Source organism: Watersipora subatra, chromosome 4 (genome assembly GCF_963576615.1).
Source record: "Watersipora subatra chromosome 4, tzWatSuba1.1, whole genome shotgun sequence".
NCBI lineage: Eukaryota > Metazoa > Bryozoa > Gymnolaemata > Cheilostomatida > Watersiporidae > Watersipora > Watersipora subatra.
In genome coordinates, this window is record NC_088711.1 from 62,284,458 (window position 1) to 62,297,919 (window position 13,462).

General features: G+C 33.7%; 1 protein-coding gene across 3 annotated transcripts in view; it reads left to right on the forward strand.

The window, feature by feature from the left end:
• The window catches only part of LOC137395265 (receptor-type tyrosine-protein phosphatase mu-like), a 67,984-nt gene that overhangs the window by 13,204 nt on the left and 41,318 nt on the right, over positions 1 to 13,462 (forward strand). For all 3 annotated transcript variants that reach the window (XM_068082130.1, XM_068082131.1, XM_068082132.1), the window contains exons 3-4: positions 816 to 936; positions 11,186 to 11,250. In XM_068082130.1, the coding sequence (XP_067938231.1) occupies positions 816 to 936; positions 11,186 to 11,250 (186 nt within the window). The remainder of the gene's footprint in view (positions 1 to 815; positions 937 to 11,185; positions 11,251 to 13,462) is intronic.

The following is a 13,462-nucleotide window of genomic DNA, read 5'->3' on the forward strand; positions in this document are numbered from 1 at the left end:
TTACATCATTTAGAATTTATGCTATAAGTGGTATACATTATAGGAGCAGCTACTGTATATGTAATTGTGTAAGGACATTGACTTTCAAATTGCACCAATTACCGAAACGAGCAAATGCAATTGAAGTAAGAAGCATTTGAAAGTTTAATTTTACAAGTTTAATAAATCTTTTCAAAGACTCAGCATTGAAGTTGACTCACTTTGCAAAGAGTTTTGCGGTAACTCGAGGGTTGTGGTCAGCACCAAACAGTTTAGGTATTATCACTTGAATGTGAGAACATGCTAAACACTGTTTCTACATAACGGTGTTTCTGTTCCCACTCCCTTTTTTGGAGTTGCCTGTCCGCAAGGAAGACAAACCTGACTCTACAGTAATCAAATAATACAGCAATATAGTAATAAATTGTGCAAAAATGAGTTGATACCTAAAAAAGAATACAGAAAAGTAGAAATAGAAAACATAGTAATGTGATGAAATGAACTAATAAATGCAATAATAAATGCAATAATAAATGCAATAATAAATGCAATAATAAATGCAATAATAAATGCAATAATAAATGCAATAATAAATGCAATAATAAATGCTGAAAAATGCTGAAAAAATACTGGTTTGAGCTGTGTTTGGTTCCAGGCTGTCGATTTTGCTATGGATAGCTGTCAAAGAGTTTGAAGAAGCACTGAATGTGCAGCTGGTTAGCTGACATGCTTTCAATATTTAGACAGCATTTGAATGAGTTGGAGACAAATTTTGCGTGATATATTAAAATTATATATTATATATTTGGGTGATCAAAGCGACTTGTATTTTTTAGATTTTCAATTGAACTCTACAAGTGGGACCATCATCTGGAATCAAAGCAACATTATCTTTGTCACAACAATAATCTTGTTTTCTGTTGCTGTTTTCGCAATAGCCACAGTTCAGTGGTTAAGGTAAGAGGTAACAACTCCTAAAAAGGTCAAGCCAACTCCTCTATACATATTAAAAAGTTTTTTTGAATTTTTTAATCATTCTATTCCGAATAATGTGAAAACATGTTTTGTTACCACGACTGAAACATGATACTCAAACGTGATTGCTATAAGCTATATCAGGCCTGTATTCACTGGTTGCAAGTTGGGGCGGCTAATGTTAGGCGACTAGTTATGAACACCTAGGGGTGTGGAGGGGGTGTAAGCCCCCAACAGGTTTCTCTTATGTAGGGCCTCAGCCGGGCCTCTCATGGGAAGTTTTTAAAAAAAGTTCCGGAAAGTATCAACATTTTTCTATTTTTTGAGATTTGTTTTGTTTTAGGTGATGTGACTGACGAGACATTTTTAAATTGAAATAGGCAAAACTTGACTGCAGTTAAAACGCTCAAAAAAAAGACATCTTTTTCTTTTGAGCGTTTTGATCAACAAAGATCAATTTTGCCGATTTTATTTTAAGTTCATACGGAGGTTTCCACGCTTTCGATGGGACATGGCCAAGCGGATGTTTGGTAAAACTTGATCTTTTGGAAACCTTTATAAAAGTCGTTAACAAGAATATTTTGCCACTGATGATAATAATGACGCCTAGGAACTACTAAAAGTTGTTGTTTGTCTCTATGTCTTGGAATAAAGTGATATTCTACAGCAATAAAAACCGTCTCCATAGCCGTTGGGCAAATAACTTTTCGAATAAATGATGTTGAGGTCGAGTTATCTGAGGCAATTTATCATTGCGTGGGAACGGACCAAACAAATCCGTTCGAGTTAACCTTGTGTTTGAGATGAAATGTTTTATTTTATCCGAAGGCGAGTTATTCGAGTTTGACTGCACTTAGCCGCGGAAAGTTCCTAATAAGTTGGGGAGGCTCAGCCGGCCAGCCGCCCCAGGGAATACGGGCCTGAGCTATAATGTACACTTAACTTAAAGGTTGACTTGCAACAAAATTCACATTGCAGTTATTTGGTATCAAAAGATTCACCATGTCTTACTCTGTTGTGTTGTAGAGGCAAAATATGTGAAGATGTGATTACAAGCTCTTAAAAGCTCAAAAACGAACTGTTAAACGCCGCCATCTTGAAACTGCAATAAATCAGAATCCCTTTCCAAAACTGCTCAAATGGGACGTAATTGAACATGATGGTTTCTGTTTACACTTTTGTGCAACCTCATTCGTCTAAATATTTTCACAAATATACTTCACACATTCAATAAAACCATGTTTATTGTCCTCACGCGTTTATTTTATCATCATTGTAATGCTGTCACTTTGAGCACTGATATCTTTCATTTAATTTTTTAACCTTAGCTCAAAGGAATGCATATCATCTTCTGATAAACATGACGAGCCTGTTGGTCACCAGTGATAGTCGAACAATGCTGCAGAAATTATTCACCCTGTTTGGCAGGAAGTATGGGTCACCTGATCAGATTACGACTAGACGATTAGACCAAGCCGAAACAAAACTTTAAACTAGCGAGCATCTATAGTTGGTAAGGGCTCTTTAGTAAAACCCGAAGTGTTTGTCATAAACTAGTGCTACGAGACGTTTTATATTGAGCCTTTTATTGACCTTTCAATTCACGTGAGAAAATCACTTGTCAAAACAATAACCAAATCGTTTGACTACATCAGAGAAATAAATTAATTCCAATCTACGGCGGTTTCATGATGGCAGCGATTTACTCTTAGTTTTTGAGCTTTTAAGAGCTTGTAATCACATTGCCACATATTTTGCACCTACAACACAGCAGAGTAAGACATGGTGAACCTTTTGATACCAAATAACTGTAATGTGAATTTTGTTGGTTCAACCTTTTCATACCAAATAACTGTAATGTGAATTTTGTTGGTCAACCTTTAAAGGTTGACTTGCAACAAACATGCCTGGTTTTACTCAAAGCAAGTCAGCATGACAGCAAACTACATTGGGTAAAGCATGGGTTACTGAAGGAATGCATATCGACCAAACTCAATGCATTGTTTTGTAAGCGAGTATGCTTGTTTGTTTTTTATTTTATCAAAAAAAGTACATAGCAGTGAGAAATAGAAGAAAAATAATGTGCATTGAGGACCTATGTGCTCAGCAGCATAGCTAGTCGTGGGGCTGGGCCCTGGTTAGTAGTTGGTTAATTTATTTAGATGAAAAAATATACAGCAGCTATTCGAGTCAATGTGTTGCTTGAGACTTGATTTGAATGATTAAACTTGCTTATTTATCTGAGGTTAGTTAACAAAGAATTCCATACTGCCAACACCTGAAACATGAGTATGCTTTGGATTCTTATATTAAGTATATCACTTTGACGTGACAATTCGATAAATAACTCAAAAGATCTGGAGAACTCCTGATGTAGACCGCTTTTTAACTAATCTACAACCAATTAATTTCTATGTGATTTACCCCAGATACATGTGAGCTACGCGCTAGAAAGTGTTCTAATAATAAATGCACTTTAATTAATCATGAAAAGAGCCAAAGGTTGATCATAGTACTAGTTAGCAACTTAGCTTTTTGGCACAAAGACAAAGTTAGATCCACCTGCTTATTGATGGTGGGTGGTCTATCTGCGCAGAAGGGCTTACATTATTCATGCATCAATTTACGTGTATGTTTCTAAACATGGTGGTCTCTACATTACAATTGACAGTCCGACAGCAGGTAATATTTACATGTTTAATCAGTAGTCGCTATTGGGCTATATAATTATAAATATAATTATAAATGCAATAAAACGGTAATACCATATTACTTTCATGTTACTAAATGGGAATGTGTATACTTACCTCTGTTTCATTTTTTCGAAAAAAATAAAACATGACTACAAGGATGTGGACAATTCAGAGGCAAAAATGCTAGAAATTTTATTGCATCTTGATAAGATGTGTGTTTCATAGACACTTCCTGCCAGGAGTGTTACACTACAAAGTAATATGTACCTTGAGCAATGGTTTAGTTTCACTGATAGAATGTTTGCTCTTGATGCATGTAATTGGAACCAATGTTGTGCTAAAGTCTGTAAGTTTACTGTTTAAATATTACTCAAACTCACTCCTAGCAGACATGTGCGACTTAGATACACGAGGCAAGAAAAAGTGTAATCTCTCTCTTTTCTTGCAGTTAGTTGTTTCGACAATGGCTGTCTTATGGTTTAGGTTTCATCACTGACTTCCATACTGTTTTGTTTTTTGTTTTCTTTTACCATCTGTTTGTGTCTAGTTCTTTCAGCTTCATGTTAGACTTACATGTAGCTACATTTTGGTATGTCAACCTGAGTCTGCCCTGATTCCTCTGTCTGTCATGGCGATATGAGTATAATAGTTGTCTTGGCTCATGACTCATCCTGTGCTCATGCTCCAGCCATTTTAGTCATTTTCTATCAGAATGTCTCCATGGATAGCGGACATTCTGATAGAAAGTATACAATGTAGGCGCAAACCTCCATAACTTGACCTACAAATGCTGAATCTAGCAACTTGTCACACATTTTAATGGAGATATGTTACTTTTCTCAATCTAACGTGATGTTAGAAAATAGTAAATAGTGTATTTTTTTTGTACAGTCGTGAAGGTAAAATGATTTTTTCACTCATACAAGGTACACAGGCTAGAAGTATGTTTACTGAATATGAACTCAATCAAGGGGTCAATAGACAATGTTTCATGGAATTTCCAGTAGGTCAAGCAACTCGGGTCAATGTAACGGGCTCACTGTCTGTCTGGTATCAATTTCCTCAGAGTTGAGGAATTTGAAATTTAATCGTTCTAGACTTGGAGCAACAGTTGCTCCATGTCTAGAACTGTGCAGTTTTTAGATATTTTGATAGTTGATCACAAATGCTGTAGGTACTGAGGCTAGCTATTGCTTGATACTAGATCAGTAATGCTCAGTCTCCTTTTTATAGTTGCTCTGTCGTGATGTGAAGATGTCTGTTAGGATTGCATCTCATCCAATATTTTAAACTAAAATTAGAAAAATTTTAAAAGAATTTGTTCTGCAAACACTGTGTATTGTGTACTTGTTTTATGTATAAATTGAAATATGAATTTAAAATATATGGTTTTATATATTTTGTTTCAATTTTATTGCTCTCAATCATGGTACAGTGATTAGGTGACTACAATATCTCGCTATCATGGCGCAAATAATAATAATTAAATGATGATAGTTTAGAACACCAATAAAAATATATTCATGAACTGAAATTGTGCCAGAAAATATCAACAGAAATTAGATCGAGACAGTTTAAAATAATAATCCTGTTAAAAATTTATTACTAGTGAAAAAATGATTGCCATCAGAAATTGACCCAAATGTGTCACAAAGTAGTCATGACATGGCAAACCTACACATATGGCCAACAATTAGCACATGAGACTGAATCATCTATTACTACCGACCTAGACACACTGTTGTCCTTGCTGCCAGGGTTATTATAAAGAAGCAAGGAATTCTTAGCAAAAAAAGTTGAATCATGCAAAATATCATGGACCAATTTACAGATATAACAACTGTAAATTTCGCCCTAATCTTTTAGTAATAAACCATCACTAATTAAGACACGAGTCATAAAATATATTTCTCAAAATTCATAAATACTTGTCTTTCATAAATCTAGCTTCTCCTTTTTAATAAGGTTCATCATAATTTTCTGCAAAAATATGATAGCATCAGTTATTGGTTTATAGAAAAGATGATACACTCAAAGAAGGTAAAACAAAACATTTCGTAAAAATTGTTGCCAAACTGAAAAATTTGGTTTTAACCAGAAGCAATAATATTGTCATAAGTTTTTCTGATGATTGAGCATATGCGCTCACGGTATTTCCCTATCTGATGTTTTTATAGAACTTTGTTATTAATTACTAAATTTAACAAACTGAACTAAGATGTCCTGCTGTATATTAATGAACTCTTCATTCTGGACAGTGGCTTGATCAATACTATCATGGCTTTGATATTGTGTCAAACTCAATGAATTAGTAATAATTTTTCAATTATCTGAACTCAATACTCCTACAGCCATGTAGAGTGGCATTTTAGTGCCTTCACAAATTCATCCTAAACACACAGCTTGTTACCTACTTCTATCCTATTGAACATAACTTAATACGATGGCCGGTGACTTCTTGCTGACTAATGTTTGCTTTAGTCTCGAGCTAATGTTTTATTAACAAATCTAAACGCCTTCAGCTGCATAATGCTATTTCATAATACTAGTAACTAACAGTATGTAAAACTTTGAAACAATTTGAAAGTAAGCAAAGTAAATTATCATTTTTTTAATTTTTTAGTAAAGCAAGTTGAAGTCCTACAAAAGCAAAAATTAGAACTTTCATTTTATTTGGTATGTCAACCTGAATCTGCCCTGATTCCTCTGTCTGTTATGGCGATATGAGTTTAATAGTTTTCTTGGCTCATGACTCATCCTGTGTTCATGCTCAAAATGTTCAACTTACCTTGAAATACAAAAACTTTTGATTGTTCAATTAGCTGCCATATAAACTTATTCAAAATATGGCATAGTGCTGTGCAATTACAGTCAGCTGTATTCGGGCTTGTCATCCCCTGGCAGGATGACCAAGGGAAGCAACTCTAAATTTAGTTTTACTGTGATTCGCAAAATGTGAAAAAGACTTGCTTATAAAAATTGCAAAATAGCCATACTTTATTCAAATAGTTTGATAAAATTATTTTACTAATCAATTTCATGATTAGTAAAATATATGCAGCCAAATTGTAATGGTACACAAAAGCATTCCAGTATTACAGTAATAATATAATATACTTTTAAAAAAGGTGAAAGTTGAAATTGAATCAACCAAGTTTTGTTGTGTTTAATGTCAGAGATTTGAGTATAGATAGTGAGTAAATATTTGTTTTGTAGAAATCACATGTGAGTCTGTTATGTTGATGCATTTCCTGGAACTGTCAAGGACATGCAGTAACCATTTCTAATTGAAGGGAAATAGCATTATTTTTTATGGACTTTTCCACCAAATTCATTAAATTTTACCAATTTTTATGTCTCACCTTATCTAGCTTTAAGCTCATATCACCAGCCACTATTGTTAAGTGTTAGTTGAATTATTGGGAGGATTAAACAGTATAAGATAAACTTTTCAGATAAAAGATAAACCTTACAGTGTGACTTTTTGGAAGGTAGCGCTTCACTTTGGCTCAAGCCACTGTTCATACCCGTATTTATCTGCTATACTGTTCAACACTGCCTTTTCTTGCTCGTGCTTATGTATTCATCCAATTCAATGCTGAGTAACAATGTTCTTGCAAACGTCAGAAGTTTTGAAACAAATTGTAGTCTGGGGTAAGATCTGCAAGTACTTGCTTATTAACTAGCTACTTATTACCAAAGTCTACCTACTGATTCAAAACAGATGATCTGGCATAAAATGTGTTATATTTGTTTGATGTTGAGGAGACAACTTCTGTCTTTTAAATCGGTGATCGAAGTATTCAGCTCCAAACAACTCTGGTTTGCTGAATGATTAAAAAGGTTGAAAAATTACTATAAATACAAGTATATGTCTATGAATGTTGATGATCATTCTATGTTACATGTACTATAAGGACAAATCTAGGTCTATGGAGACTGATGACCCCGTTATGTTACTATGAAGACAAGTCTATGTCTATGTACGCTGATGATCACGTTATGTTATTATAGCAACACACTCTTCTGGTTATAAGCGTTCTCAAAAGAATAAATATGCATTGTTTCTATCAACTGTATTGATCAGCTTTAAGGTAACTAAAGATATTTTTGTTAAAGAAATATACACTGAGGTATTAAAATTATCATTGTTTTTAAAATATCATTATAATTTTAAAATCACAACCACTGTTAACGTTCCAGAGTTAACTAAAGCCAACCTAGTTTATGAAACTTTCTTTAAAAAGGTGTAATAAAGATGCATTATATACTAAAAATATTGAACTGTGATTATTACTTATCATAATAAAACTATCATAATTAAATTGTTCTGCAACCAGTCGAGCGTTAAACTAAGAAAGGCATTTAAACCTAGATGATATTACCTGCATTATTTTAAAAACTGAAAGGTTGTGTATCCTACTGAATCTTTTTGTATTTTTGGAAAGAGTTCATTTTTAAAAACCACATTCGATTTCTCAATAGTCAATAGTTTCTCATGTTTCATAAAGATCAAACAGTTCGGTTCAATGTGCTGTTAATTAAGTCATCCATGGGTCATGAATCAAGCATACTATAGTAATGTTTCTGTGGTAACTTATACATTATATTATTAAATGTACTTTGCAATGTTCTTTATTACAAATACATTTTAAAATCCTATTTTATTGCGATGAAGTTTGTTTCCCTTTCAGTGCTTATCTAGAAGTATTTCTATTGGCTTAAGTTTGTCCTACAAGTAGTTTACATTATATTCTATTATTCCAATTATTTCATTTTGCTATCTTATTTTAATTCTTTTGATATTTATTGTCAAAAAGTGATATTGTTGGATTTGATACGCAGTTCAGCATTTTTATAGTAAAACTATTAAATTCAACTAGCAAAATTGATTAAACTGTAATTAAATTTTTGATTAAAATTGTTTATTAAGATTAATATTTGTACTCACTGTAATAACCATTTTAGGATATTGTAACTTTTCTAAAATTTTAGCGCTAATTTTTAAATTTGACAAATAATGATGCAAATAATACATACTTCTTGTTGTTCAATAGTTTGGTAGGGCTCACATCTTTTGATATTAAACATGTTGTTTAATCTTTAATTGACTGCCACTTTTATTAGAGAGCCATTTCTAATTGACTGACCCAATTGGAGAAGAGTTGAAAAATGATTGCACTTCTATTGACCGCACCTTCATTTGACCGCACTTCCATTTGACTGCACCTCCATTTGACCGCACCTCCATTTGACCGCACTTCCATTTGACCGCACCTCCATTTGACCGCACTTTCATTTGACCGCACCTTCATTTGACTGCCACTTTACAGTTTTTGATGTTCACAAACCCATAATAGCAAGTTATCCGTAGAAAAGTGCCCACAAAATCGTATTAATATTGACTCGGTTATAGCAATAACGTTTAATTCTTTCGTTGTTCCTGTTTGTATCGAAGTCTGTTTTCCAACTTCAAAGCTTTCGGTTTTTTTCGTTACATTTTTCAAACAACACCATAGAAATAATTAATAACTCTGCCAGGATAATTATAGTAATTCTTTGTTTAATTCAGTCTTAATACTTCGACATACATGTATGTGAAAAATGGATTACATTTACGATGGTATCGTATATGAACGACTAGTTTAAGGCTAAAGGTTGTGTGCTTAGCACCCATGCAGCTAAAAGTTTATCATTATTTGTGTGAAGTGCAAGGTGTAATAGCTCTGCTCTACTCAAAATATTGTTTGGATGCTAATATTGACTAGTCAGCAGTGCGGAGGTTGAGTTGAGGTCAGAAAACATTGTGGAAGGTATTTAACTGCCAGAAGAAGATGAAATTATTTCAAGTGAAAGCAACAATCAGAAAAAAACTGCCAGAGTAAATGATGCAAATATTTTTGTTTCAAAAGTTTTATTTTGTTGTTGCTAGATGTGTTATAAGTATGGTTATTGTCATTTTTTATTATATATGTAGCATTTGATAGATTATTATTATTATATAACTTCTAAATTTGCAGATTTATAGCATATTATATAATAGCATACTTGCAGTCATCTTAACTCGGCTTACAATTCATAACTCCTCTTCTATTGCACATAAAAAGCCAGTTTTGGTTGCAATTTGTAAGCAAACATCAATGAGTTCAACGAGTTTTAACTTTTTATACAACATTCTTAAATATAGTTAGGCCTATACACTGAAAATATACCTTCACAATTAGAATGAAATAAAAAATTGAAAGCTCCAACAAATTGCAAAGCTGGGCACAGGCTATAATATCATTGCAGGTTAATTGCAAGCAATAGATATTAACTGCTAGACATATTTCCCGGCTTCTATTTAGAGATCTATGAGAATTTGGAGGTAAGTTATAGCAGATTTATAGCACCCAAAAGGTTTAATGTTGCTCTACGCAAAGGATAGTGCAAAATATAGGCAACATTCCCTTTGTCAGAAAAAGGGCTAAATTTATCTTCCCAAATTTCTGACGAGCTATTTGAAAAATACAACGCCACCTCTATTTAAACACCACTTCTATTTGACAGCGACTATAAGGAGAGGGTTGAATAATAGAGCGCCATGGCGGTCAAATAGAGGTTTTACGGTATTAATAGTGCTTAGTAACTGTCTTGAAAGAAGAGCTTAGTAAAATCTCCTTTGATATAAGGGCCTAATATTATATATTATTTTATATATTATATTATTTTATATTAAATATAAAATATTATAATATATAAAATGATATTATATATTATTTTATATATTATATTATTTTATATTAAATATAAAATAATATAATATATAAAATATTAGTATAAAATTTTTATACTATATTATTTCATTATGAGTATTAAAAGAAGTTGATGCTGCACACTCACCTACTGCCAAACGTTTTTTGCAGTACTAAAATATGCTTTTTAATATTTTTCTAAAAAGTCGTAAACACGAGAACAAATATAATAACATAAATTACAGCTACACGAATCTTAAAAGTGTCCATGCAACTTGAAACATCTATTAATGAATTTTGCTGATTAAGTTGTCACAAAGAATTATAAATAATTGTTCTAAAAGGCAACTTAAAATGCTTTGATAGACTTAAAATACATGTATAATTGTTGGAATTCAAACATTCTGGTTTATTCACTCAAATATAAATATATTAAAACTTTAGATTTTTAAAATATGTAGAAAAAGGTTATAATAGTTGATAGCTGAGCTACTCCACAAATTCTCACATGTTTTATTGGTATTTATTGCAGAGTATATCGTGACACACCAGCTGAACTACTCCACAAATTCTCACATGTTTTATTGGTATTTATTGCAGAGTATATCGTGACACACCAGCTGAGCTACTCCACAAATTCTCACATGTTTTATTGGTATTTATTGCAGAGTATATCGTGACACACTAGCTGAGCTACTCCACAAATTCTCACATGTTTTATTGGTATTTATTGCAGAGTATATCGTGACACACTAGCTGAGCTACTCCACAAATTCTCACATGTTTTATTGGTATTTATTGCAGAGTATATCGTGACACACCAGCTGCTAAAAAGAAAATAAAAGAACAAAAAGCAAAAAAAGGCAAAGGTAAGGATTTGTAAACCTTTACTATAATAAGAGCCGTGTCCATCTGTCTGGTCGTAACCACGGTTGACGGCTGGCAAAAAATATTACGCTCTATGAGATTCAAACTCATGTCTTTCAACGTGGTGGTCCAATGTTCTAACAACTTCTGGAATCTTCTGGAAATCTGAAAATTCTGGAATAACTGAATGCCTAGTTATTACACCGGGTGATCTCTCACAGTACACCAGACTGCCACGATATACTGGCAGTATACAGTGAATATATAGTCAGTTTTTAAAAGAGCTGCCTATTTTTTGCTAGTTTTGAGAAAGAGGCTGACCTATAAAATATGGCAGTTAGACAATATGAACTGGCCAATTAACTTGTAATTACTGTCTAAGAATTAGCTGAATAGTACACTCTCTCAGCGTTCGACTAGAGAAATACGAGGCTAAAAGTACGATGCTAAAAAATAGGAGTTTAAAAATGGGCAGGTAATCTGTGACTCCTTCAGTTGGCTGGGGGCGCTGATTAGACGGCTCCATACTGTCTGAGAGTTGCATATTTAGATTTGCTTGTTTTCTTTGCTGGCGAACAGCTTTGAAGGAGAAGAGTTATGGGCTAAAGACTGACGCACGTAACTGACCTTTTAGGTGCTGTTCAGCATAAGTCGACATTCGTATCTTCCTGTTTTGATTATTCAGAAGACTGGCCATGTTTGTAGGCCACAAGTTCTTACATCACAGGTGTTATGAGTGAATAAAACAGGCCACAAAACCACTCTGTTGATGCTGGAGACTCCGTAACCCTCCCACAAGCTATTGTTTATGAGCGAAGAATGTTGTTTGATGGAGCATGCAAATACCTTTATTGGTGTAGCTCGGGAATACGCATTTGAGCATACAAGGCATTACCCGACTGACATGTGCATTTTCCAAGATGGCAAAACTATAATACTATGTGATAAAATTTTACATTCGTTTGATGTACTGAGGAAAACGGACTGCGTATGGCTTCCTCCCACACTATTAGCTACACCGGTTTGACATAGTGAGGAATTCAAGGGGCGTGCTTGTGATATAACAAGTTTAACAGGTTTTACTTTTGCAACACGAGCTGCCGTTACAACTACAGTAGACGGCAGCAAGAAAGGTTAAGTTAGCTCATTACAGGAGCAACTAGCCTTATATAAAATTAGACACATGCTGGTCAGTTGTTATTACCTTTACTCGAGCGTGAAAGCAGCAGACGTATTCTAGCTTACCTCGCAGTAGCCACTTTTTTCTGTGTCGTCGTAGAATTTTTAGCTGAAGAGATTAATTACTAATAATTTATTAGAAACATAAAGCTGCCGTAAAGACATAGATACGTCAGCATAGACTTGTCAACGCCGATAAATTAAAATTGCAACTCGAAGGTATGTCTGTTGAGGATTTTGAAAAAGAGAATGGGGGATATTTTTATCGAATAAAGAAGTTCTCACAGCCAGTTCGTTCAGTGTCACTGAATGGCGGAAAGTCAAACAATCTTCAACAGAACCTGTCAAGGTCGCTTTCTGCCAAGCAGTCACCTACCGATTCAGTCTTGTCTGCTCTACATCCTTTTGGTGAGTGTATGCTTTTGTGTACAGCTCAGTTTAATTTTTCTAGAATGTGTATACTGAAGAAACAAATTACAATTAGCAACTTTTTACTAGGCAGCATTTGCCAACATTTGACAAGTACCTCAAGAGTTTCACTTAAAAAATCTTTTGCTCGAAATAATCGTCATCCACGGCAGGCTGTAGTGTTTATCAGAGTTTTGTAGAAAAACTGCCATTGTTAACACTTTCAAGCCTAATACTGTATATACGAACGGCTTGACCCTAAAGTGTATCAACAACTTTCCCTCAATTTTGAAAGGACTTAGAATAGCACAATTCCTTTTTAACTCTGTACCATACTGAAGTTACAAGCTTACAGAACTCAATGGAAAAATCCGAAATCAAATAGAGTTAATAGTTTTGTGATGTTTTAGAAAAGATATGTTTTAGAGATAGCCTGAGAAACATGATAGTGGCGTCCCACCGAGTATGTCTACATTTGCTATTAATAGAAAAATAACCAGATTTTGTGTAAATCTTATGTTGCTGAAGAGAAGATTTTTAGCTTTCTCTAATTCGAGTCTCTCGTTACCAAAAATGTCAATCCGTGTATCATTAGAGACTGATGTTTTGTCAAAAGCCGTGTTTCAT